The sequence below is a fragment of the Cannabis sativa genome, chromosome X (assembly GCF_029168945.1).
Source record: "Cannabis sativa cultivar Pink pepper isolate KNU-18-1 chromosome X, ASM2916894v1, whole genome shotgun sequence".
Classification (NCBI taxonomy): domain Eukaryota; kingdom Viridiplantae; phylum Streptophyta; class Magnoliopsida; order Rosales; family Cannabaceae; genus Cannabis; species Cannabis sativa.
This window is the reverse complement of record NC_083610.1, coordinates 78511585-78523091: the sequence shown is the minus strand read 5'-3', so window position 1 is coordinate 78523091 and position 11507 is coordinate 78511585. Positions and strand designations below refer to the sequence as shown.

The 11507-nt window shown below is 34.7% G+C and overlaps 1 protein-coding gene across 1 annotated transcript; it reads right to left on the bottom strand.

Annotated features, from left to right (window-relative positions):
- Nucleotides 1–7765: 7765 nt before the first annotated feature.
- LOC115695786 (uncharacterized) lies at nt 7766–8281 on the bottom strand. The gene has a single exon (XM_030622867.2). The coding sequence runs from the start codon at nt 8279–8281 to the stop codon at nt 7766–7768; it is 516 nt and encodes a 171-aa protein (XP_030478727.2).
- Nucleotides 8282–11507: the final 3226 nt, after the last annotated feature.

The window sequence follows — 11507 nt, the reverse complement described above, 5'->3', positions numbered from 1 at the left end:
CTCGGCCACTTTACCACCCTCTCATGCTCCTCACTCCGTCATTACAGCCTTACCTCTCTCGGTTCCCACCACCACAAATATTCCCAATGTTACCCCAACTCATCCATCTCCCCTTAATCCATCCACACACATCTCTTCTCATCATTCCCCTTCTCCTCCATCGACCCGAACTCAACCATTTCCCACTTCCCCCTCTACATCTCATGTTACTCCTATTAGTCCTCCCGTTCATACACCCTCCTCACATACATCTTCTTCATCATCTTCCACGGCCTCCCCACCCATCATCCCTATGATAGTAGATTTGCAAGACCCATGTGCTCTTCCCATTGCCCATACTAATGTACACCCCATGATTACTAGAGCTAAATCGGGCATCACAAAGCCTCGTTTGTTTTTTAGTGTTGCCGCAGGTACACCGGTTGAGCCATCAAACTTTCGAGAAGCTAGCAAAGATCCCAAATGGCTTGCGGCCATGGATACTGAAGTGGTTGACTTAAAATCTCAAGGCACATGGATTCTTGTTCCTCCACCCTCCGGTTTTAAAGTAATTGGTTGCAAGTGGGTGTATCGCATCAAACTAAATGCGGATGGGTCCGTGGAACGCTACAAAGCTCGCTTAGTTGCCAAGGGCTTTCATCAAACTCAAGGGCTTGACTATCATGAAACTTTTAGTCTCGTGGTTAAGCCGAATTCCATTCGGTTGGTCCTCTCCTTGGCCGTGTCTTTCAATTGGATTGTGAAGCAACTAGATGTTCAAAATTCCTTTCTTCATGGTGACCTCACCGAGACTGTGTACATGACTCAACCCGAGGGCTTTGTTGATCCCGTTCATCCACACCATATTTGCAAGTTAACTAAGTCTCTCTACGGTCTCAAACAATCACCACGGGCCTGGTTTTTCAAGCTTAGCACTGCCATTCTACAATGGGGATTTGTTGCTTCTCAAGCCGACACATCTCTCTTCATATACAGATCCGATTCTGTCATCATAGTGCTCTTAATTTATGTGGATGATATTATTGTGGCTGGCTCATCTTCCTCTACTATTGTTGCCCTTCTTACATATCTCTCTACTCGGTTTGTAGTCAAAGATCTCGGGCCTCTCCATTTTTTTCTCGGGGTTCAAGTTCATCGCTCTCCCGCCGGTTTTCACTTGTCCCAAACGAAGTATATCAGGGATCTCCTCACTAAAACATGTTTAGTTGACACCAAACCGGTCCCTACACCCATGGATTTTAACTCTTTATCTCTCTATGATGGTGAGCCCCTTACCGATGGTACTCCTTATCGCAGTCTTGTTGGAGCCTTGCAATACTGTACACTCACACGGCCTGATATTTCACCGTCAACAAACTCTGCCAGTTTCTCCATGCCCCCACTACCATCCATTACCAAGTTGCAAAACGAGTTCTCCGTTACCTGAATGGCACGGCTCACCTTGGCATCCTCCTTCAACCTGATCCTACAAGAGAACTTCATTGCTTCACTAATGTAAATTGGGCTTCATGTCTTGATGACCGCCGCAGCACTAGTGCTTATTGTATATACTTTGGATTAAACCTCATCTCATGGTCTTCGGCTAAACAGAAAGTTGTCTCACGGTCCAGTACAGAATCTGAATATCGCGCTCTTGCAAATGGCGCTTCCGAGGTTTCTTGGCTTCAATCACTTCTTAGTGAACTCGGCTTCCCTCTTGCTGCACCGCCTACTATGCATTGTGACAACATCAGTACACTACATCTCGCCTCCAATCCTGTTTTACATGCTCGTACCAAGCATGTTGAAATTGACTATCACTTTGTTCGTGAACGAGTAAAGAACGGGCTTCTCCAACTTTGCTACACTCCCTCCGAAGACCAAGTTGCTGATTGTCTCACAAAACCACTCACTACTTCTCGCTTTCAGGAACTCCGCACCAAACTCACGGTGCTTCTAACCCCGTGAGTTTGAGGGGGGATGTTAAACATAGTGTTATTTTATTGTATTATTTACTTGCTTTTATTGTATGGTGACATGTGTCCCTCCTTAGGTCTCCACTTTATTATAAATATGTTGTACTGTGTACTCTTGTATTTTGAGGAATAGCAATACATCTTTTTCATTCCTTCTGACAAGAAGAGCTCAGCTTCGAGATGAAGAAGATCTTTCTCGCCATAGCTGACAACTTTGGCTCGTCACCAATTCAGATAGTTCTCGAAGACGAGGACCCAACCTTCCTCAAGTAAGCTGTGGATCTTGAAGCTTTGAATTTAACTAAGCTCTTCACGGATTAGATGGTTCTTGAGAGGGTTAGGGTGTGTAGAGAAAGAAAAAGGAAAGGAGGAAGAAGGAGAACAATGAACCATGATGTTGTCGATGGTTCAAAGGGACAAAAATGTAATTATTTATTTATTTTTATTTTTTTTTAAAATGGTTTTACAATTTCAAAATAATTTTTATTATATTTAAATAATTAACATTATATAGCTGCTAAAAATCTGTCACATATATATTTATGTATATTGTGGCATATCCAACATGACACTTAACAGAATTGTTGGATAGAATAGTAAATAGCAAAATAGAAGAAAGGTTGGGAGAGTTTTACCCCTAAAAATCAGTTTATTGGGATAAGTGTCACAAACTGTATAGTTCACGTATCTTCGCTGCCAATACTCTTATAATAAAATACTCAATTCAACAAAATTTTCCATATCAAACTTGAAAATTTAATTTAGTTTTTGGTTCTCCACACTTTTATTTTTATTTGTTGTTATTATATATATATTTCTATTGTAAGGTTTATATTTTTTGTTATATGGTATACTATATTATTTTTTTTAGAGCATGCATGTTTAGTTTTTAAGTTTATTATATATAAAAGTGATATATAATCTTATAGGTATGATATAATTATTTTGTGGTTGTATAATTTTGTAAATATGGTGTATATAATTTTTTTTTAATAATATTATATTATTTTATTTTATTTTTTATTGTAGGTATATATGTTTTGTTGTATGGTATATAGTTAATTTATATTGTGTATAAAATATTCATTTATTTAAGATGATATTCAGTTTCTATTTTATTATATATAGTGATTATATATATAAAAAATTTGTATGTATACATATTTTAATAGTGGTATATATAATTTTGTTAACATAATATATATTTTTGAGTATTAATTTAGTATTGTTATAATTTCTTTGTGGTATATAATTTTATTACTACGGTATATTAATTTTTAGTGATACAATATATCAAATACTGTTGTATATATTTAATGATTTAATATATTGATTCGTTTTTGTTACAATATATTAATATGTAATACTAAAAAGTTATATAACTTAATTTAATTATTATATATTTTTTGTAAAAAAAAAAATTAATATGTAGTAAATGTATTTTTATAATTTTTATTAGCTAATTTATTATATTTAGTTATTTTGTTAATTTTTTTTCAAAAAAAGAGATATTTACTAACTTAGTTTTTAAATTTAAGTCTATTTGCATCTTAGTCTCTAAAGGCCTGTTTGGCACAGCTTTTAAAAAAGCTAAAAGTTGCTTTTTGAAAAAGCTGTGACAAAAATGTGTTTGGCAAACAGTCAAAAAATAGCTTTTTGAAGAATTTTTTGAGAAGCTGCAGCTAAAAGCTGAAGCTGCTCCTACCCAACTTTTAGAAAAAGTTATTTTGATTAAAAGACTATAATAATTTTTTTTGTGCTAAAACCATATTTACTTATTTATTACATATTAAAAAAAATAAAAATAAAATAAAATAAACAACATATTAAATCTCTTATTTTTTTTCAAAAAAAATTATATTTTATTTTAATATTAACAAACAACATCAACCTAAAATTTTTCTTATATACTTCAGTTTCTAATTTTTTTTTTTACATTTGATAAAATATAATAAACAAATACTATAAATTATTTTTATCAAATCCATATAAATTTATATTTGAAAAAAATTAAAAATATATAAAAAATAAAGTATTATATAAAATAAGTTTTTACATTATAATAAACTAAATTATAACATTATCATTATAATAGATCTTAACAACTCATAGTACTTTAAAATTTATAATTTTCCAAACACTCAGCTCGGTTTTTTCTCACAGTTTTGCTACAGCTGTTTTTTCTCACAGCACAGCTACAACTGCTTTTTCTCACAGTACAGCTGTGCCAAACTGGCCCTAAATTATGCACAATTTACAATTTGATACTTCATGTTAGAAAATTTATTAAATATCATGATACAATATTACATATAACTTAGAATACTACAAATAATTGAATGATATAATAAACATATCTCATCGCTCTATAGAAATAATTGAGAAATGATAGAGTTTGGTAGTACAATATATTATTTATAGAGTAAGGGAGAAGATTTAGCAACAAAAATCCTATAGTTGGACTGGGTCTCTTTATTAGAGGTTTCAGTAAAAGCTCACACACTTCTACTTCTACTTTTACTTCAGCTAGACTTTACACAGATTCTAAGTCTATTAACTATAGATCACCAACTATATATGAGTTAAAATGGCAAATAACTATTCATCAACTCATATTTTAATAAAACAATTAAATTATTAATGTAACTCAAATAAAAGTACAATATTTGTATAAATGCCCAATTTAAGCATAAGTCCCAAATTACTTAAAATCAAACTAAATTTCAGATAGAGCGACCACCCGCTCTATGTGGTTTCGCCCACCCAAGCCTTCATCAAAGATAAGTTTAAAAATGGTTAAATTAAAAAGTTATATAAATACATTTAGAATATTATCTTCTCCATGAGAAATATCTACTTAGTATACTATAAAATATTATTATTAATTTTGGTAAGGTAAACAGCTATTATTTTTTTAAAAAAGATTTTTTGATTATGATTTTCTTATAAGATAAAAAGGTAAACATTGGATATTTTAGCATCATTTTACTGATTAAAAAAAACCTTTTTTATTAAACAGGGATTGATTAGATCCCTAACCCTTAAACGAAGCAAGGGTAGAAACTAGAAAGCCATCCGACCCCGCCCTAGCTATTTACATCCCTAATTACTTAGATTATATTATAACTTGGAAAAAGTGAAATATGATTTGCTTTTTGTGATTAGTCCCACATTACTTATGAATAGTTTTTCACTAGTTCAAAAGATGAAAAATTATTCATAGGAAATGCGAGATGAGCCACAAAATTTAATATAACCTTTGAACTCAACAAGGTGTCGACACATGATAGCCCTTCAAATATATAATATATGCACACCAACAACAAAGTCTAAACTTGCTTCTAATCACTCAAGACTAATCGTAGTGATCAAATTCACACAGTTTCTATACAAATTATCAGTTAATAGGTGTAGAATATATTGTAGTTAATATTCACTGTTAATTAATTAATATAGATGGTTTATTATTTAGTTTTTCTGTTACTAACACGGGTATCTTTTGATGATCAAGTTAGATAGTTTTGTTAGTTATGTTCTGGTTAGAGTCCAAGAGTCTATCTATAAAAATGCTCTAGACCTCTCTGTAAATACTAATTTGATGTAACACAAGCACTAAAGAACTCCATAGCTGGTTTCTCTCTTTTGTTGTATTTTTTGTGTGTGTGCTAACAAGTTCTTGGAGATTTGTTTTCTGCTGTGTGGGATCACTTCTTTGTTAGATCAAACAAATTTATAGGCATAACAATCCAATTATGTATACGTAATAAAATGCATAACAAATCTTCCTTCCTCAGTTATCTTTATTCCATAACTCTTTCTTGCTCTTGGGATGTTTGTAAATTGAGGTGTTGCTTTACCTTTGGTTAGTGTCACTCTCAATAGGATGTGTTAAATTGGGATAACACTTTCCTATTATCTATTTTATTGTCCTAAGATTACTAATAATATTGCACACTCTATAAAGCTAGCTCTGTGATTATTATGTTTGGTGACATGGCTATCTAAATTGTATATATGCTGCTTTACAGATAGACTACTATTGATTAATGAATTCTCAAACACTCTTTTTTCTTAGGCTATTTTTCTTCAAAGAAAAAGGAAAAGAAATTGGGATACCATCTTGCTTTTTATTCTAAGTCCCTTCCTCTTCTAATTAGCTTGTAGGTAAGAAATGGCAATTGATTGCTTTGGAATTTCAAAAGTCCTACCCAATAAAAGATTAAACATTTTATCGGGAAGGTTGGTTATCATTAATTTCATGTGGCTCACTATTATAAATTATAAATACACCACCAAAAACTGTTATACTGATATACATAACATTAATTATACTCATTGTGTTAGGCACTAATTAAGGTTTTAAGAGCATCTTTAATGATAGTATTTTTTGAAGATGCTCTATATCTCCACATCATCTAAAATATAATATTTTATTTTATTTTTCTTCCATATCATTTTTGGCACCTTTACTTCTAAGAACACTTCAATGGTATAATACTTTTTAAAAATATTATAATTATAATATCACATATTATTATATGTATGTAATTTTTTTTTTTTATTAAACTATTATATATATATTGTACTATTAATTTTTTATTGTATAAAAAAAACATAACATCAATGCTATTGTGTAGCATCAATACAAATTTTAAGAATAGCATTCTTTTATCTCTAATGGTATATACCATGACCTCAAGGATCCTCACCAATATTTAACATAACCCAAATACATAGCTGCAAAAATATAGAAATTTGACGAGTATCAAGATTTGTTGACTGATTTTGGAAAAGCTGTTATTACCTTCTTTGTTATAAAGAAAAGCCTGTTTACCAATTTCTATTGTAGAGTCATATTGTAAAAAAATTAGTCAATAGGATTTTGTTTAGAGCTTTAGATTGTGAGTTAGTGTAGGAATAGTTATTTATATATATTTCACCCTCTAATATTTCTGCACTGATTGTAATTAACTTAAATGGAAGAGTTATTAATAATTAAAAAAAAGATGCAACATGAACCGTCTGATGTCATCAACTACTACAAATCTCTTTGACCAGTCAACTTTGGCTTCCCATTTTTTATTATTATTGAGACCAGCTAGAACAAACAAATCAATATTTAATATTACAATAAAGGTATTATTGATTATTAAAAATAGTAAAAAACCAACAAATGAAATATAAAAACAGAAAAAGACTACGTGAGTTATTGTCTATATTTAAGAAATTAATTAATTAAATATCTCACATATATTAATATTATTTTTTTCATTTTAATCTTTATCATTTCTAACCTACTCAACTTGCTTTTATATATCAAAAAAGAAAAATAAATACAAAAAACAGAAGATTTTTACCAAGATTGAAAGACTGAAAAGTCTAGATTACAGGGATGAGCTTACAACAGCAGATATAGAACTAGTCAACTCTACGACCTTTTTCTTTCGAGGTATACACATAAATATATTATCAAAATACCCAGACCTACTACAAAAGAGAAACCCCAAAACGAAAGATCCCTAAAGAAACAACAAAACTAGCTACATAGATCATGGTTTCGCTACCCAGATTTTATACACTGACTTTGGATGATTTTCGGAAAAGCTAAGGTCGAGAGTTATGACTGACCTCCCGTTGAAAAAATAAGGGAAGGTCAAGCAGTCAGAAAACTCAAACTTAACAAAGGGAAGAAAGAAAAGAAAAGAAAGAGAGAATTTCCATGTAAAAGTTAGTATCCATGGCTGAAAAAACGATAGATCTGCATCGATTCACAGTAGATCTACCATTTTAAACAAAAGATCTGACCAGATTCAAGCCATATCGAGACGTAAAACCTTCAACAAAACACTAGTTGCTTCAAGATTAATCGTAGATGCTACACCTTTCTTTGAGAAAACCGGAAGAGGGAGAGAACTCGGCGGTGGCGAAGCTATACATACCGTCGACCCTGCGTAGAACAGAGAAGTTCGTGTAGGTTCTTGAGATCGGATTCGAGTTTGAATCGACAAAGGTTCTGGGCCAAGCAAACCCGGCGACTCAGGATTGGTTAGTCTGCAGTGTTCCTTTCGGGGAGGACTCGCGTCTACAGCTGACTTCGTTGTTGTCTTAGTCATCGTCGTAACCTTTTCTTTAAGTTCCTCGCCGCGTTTCAAGATCTTGATTTGACCCGTGAAGAAGCTTCCGACGTGATGAGGCTTTTCGACCGTGGATTTGGTAGCCGGAGGGGAGGTGGTGCCGTCGGAAAGAGGAGGGATCCTTTTTCGGCGATTGGCCTGAGGACGGTTGTTGTTGGGACGGTTGTTAGGGTTTCGAGTATAGTATCCCATGATTCTTGAGAAGAGAGAGAGAGAGAGAGAGAGAGAAGAGAGAAAGAGAGAGGGAGAGAGAGAGATGAAATATTGTGTAAGAGAAGTAAAGAGAAGGTTTATGTATTTTTATAGGGAAAAAAGCTTCCATAATAATTTCATACATATCCCTTTCCGTATCAAACATTATATTAATTAATTAATTAATTAATTAATTAAAAAGACAAATATTGTTATTAATATTATTTTTATTACTGCGAAAGCGACGCCCTACATCACAGTCTCCGTGATACCCAACTCACTCCCGCAAAGTAGATTCGTGTATACCACGTCCCAATTTATTTTCTTATCTAATTTACAAAAATCTTACAATTGGAATTTAGTTATGATTTTTTTTGTTAAGGAAAAAGGAAAAAATGTGAAAAAGAAATTAAGAAGAAGAAAAAAAAAATATATTTTTTATTTACTACGAGTATGATTGGCTCGGTTGAGTTTAAACATTTGAGGTTATGGATGCAAATCCATAATCAACCACATAAATATTTTTCAACAGCTAATGGTAATTTCTTGGATAATCTTGCTAGAAAGGTTGTGAGAGTGGATTTAGAAGATTATATACTTTTCTCGTGGTGTAAGTTTATGAAAGTGCAAGTTGATATTGATTTTGCAAAACCACTGACATCTGGATGCTATTTCGACTTAGCAAATGGTGAGAAACGATGGCTACAGTTCAAGTTCGAACGAATATGAATTTTCTGTTATAAATGTGGTGTGCTTGGTTACTTACGATGGGGAATGCAATTTATCTTCACCAGTGATGATTGCGAATCGTGAGGGCACCCCTTTCCCCATGTTTGTCTCGTGGCTCTCCACTGCTTCAATGTATTTGGATGTATTCTCAGGTCCAGTTTCTAGTTTTGCTCGTGGAGCATTGGCCTCGGCTTCGGGGAAGTCCTTTCGTGATGTGACTCTGTTGAAGGCAGTCGACGGGGTTGCTGGTGTTGGTCTGAAGGGCAATGCTCGTAGATCAAGGAGAACAACGATGATGGTGACCTCTCTTAGTCACGTGAATGCTAATTTCGAGAAGCCTGTGCAGGCGGTGTGGCTCCCCAAGACCATACCTGATGTTACTGTTCAGGCAATAGCTACTTCTGGTAATAGGAGTGAGGAAGGTCATCTGTTAGGAGAAAAGGCTCCTGAGAAGATACCCGTTTCAGCGATTGAAGGAAGTTACCGTGCCTCGATTGTGCGTTGAATTTGAATGTGGAAAATGAAGTGGGTTGTGTTTTGAGTCATGGGCCGAGTATGTTGGGTCGAATGTGATATCTAATGTGCCTATGACCAATTCTAATGTGGTAGTGGGGCCCGAAGTTTTAAGTGGAAAATTGGTAATATTGAGAGTGTGGAGGAAGGTCCACTTCATGGTGGGCAGTCAAAGGCCCAGTCTCCATTCGACCAAAGTAATAATATGGGCCCCAAGGAATTAATTAAGGACCCACCTAGTGGGCTTGTGGCCGAGAATAGTCAAGATGAGGAAAAGGCTTTGTCTCTCTTTTTTAAGGGCCAAGAAACTCTCTTACATGATCTTAAACATTTTGGAAAGATGGATTTATTTGAGATTAGGCAATTGGGAGGTGATATTGGTGTGTTGACTACGTCGGAAACAACTGAAAGAACTACACCATTTAAGAAAAGAAAATTGTATGATGCCCCTTATTCGGCTTGCTCCAGACCACAGAAAATACTCCGAATGCACTCGGGTGTTGTACGGGACTTCCCTTGGGATCCTAAGGATCAGGACTTGGAATCTAAGGTGGCCTATGAAGAACCCTCTAATGATATCTCTAGTTCCCCGGACCGCACTGAAGGAGTTATGAAGAACCCTCTAGTTGGTTCTTTTTTTATTGAAGAATCTGGCTCCAGCTTGTCTGCTCACTCTCATACCCCTGTGGAGGAGAATGTCAAATCTCCTCCACAGGAGCCATGAGAGGCATTGCCTGGAACTGTAAAGGGTTAGGGCAGACCTCTATAGTTCGAGAACTAAAGCCCTTGATTAGACCGCGCTCTCCTGATTTTGTTTTTCTAACTGAGCTTAAAGTAGATGCTACTCCCCTGGTACGTACTCTAAAATCCCTCCACTTCTACTTTAATATTAATGTGCCGCCTATTGGTATTGTTGGGGGGATTATCTTGGCGTGGAAAGTTGGTTTTGATTTTGAGTGTATCTCTTGTTCTCATAACCTTATCTTTGGTCTTGTTTATTCAGATCCTCCTTCACACCCTTGGCTCCGCTCGTGTGTGTATGGACCTCCTTACCTTAATGCTAAGAAAAAGTTTTGGGCTGAGTTAATGGACATTGGGGATAGTTTTGGTGGGCCCTGGTTGATTTTGGGTGATACAAATTTTGTTTTAAGTGACTCGGAATGAGAAGGGTCCTCCAAAAGGGACCCCTTTATCCCTTTTATTTCTAACCTTGTTGATTCTCGAGGCCTTATTAATATGCCTATACAAGGTGATAAGATGACTTGGGATAATCACTGTTCTGGTAGGAGCCATGTGAAATCTACTCTTGACAAAGGATTAATTAATGGAGCTTGGCTGAATCTGTTTCCTAAAGTTATTCTATGCTCTTCCCAGACGTGTAATTCAGACCATAGACCTTTATGTCTTCTTTTGAGTGGTTTGGAGCATAAATTTAAAAGATGCTTCAAATTTGAAGAAGGATGGACGAGAGATGAAAGGAGCAAATTGGTGGTTGCCAATGTGTGGGTTTCGGTTGATCACCCTTGGGCCCCAGCTCGAGTCTACAAGAAACTTGGAGCGACTCGTGTTGCTCTACTTAGCTGAAATTGTATGCAATATGGTAAGATAGACTCGATCATAAAAGATTTGGAACAAAAGCTTGATTGGTTGCAGAGATTACCGACAAGAGCCCGAGATTGGAACATGGAACGTGATATTCGGAGCTCCCTGAATGAGACTTTGGCAAGAAAAGTGATCTATTGGAAACAACGGGCCGATATCTCTTGGCTCAAGGAAGGTGATAAGTGTTCTAAATTCTTTTTCCTTTTGACTGCTATTAAAGGAAGAGGAAATTCCATTGAGAGTATTTTGGATCAGAACAATGTCTGGATTACTAGCCGAGAGTTAATTGGTCGTGAATTCATAAATTTCTTCACAAGGATTTTTATGGGGTCTGATGATGGCCAGACGATTAATTGCAGTCAGTTGTTCCAAGAGAGGATCT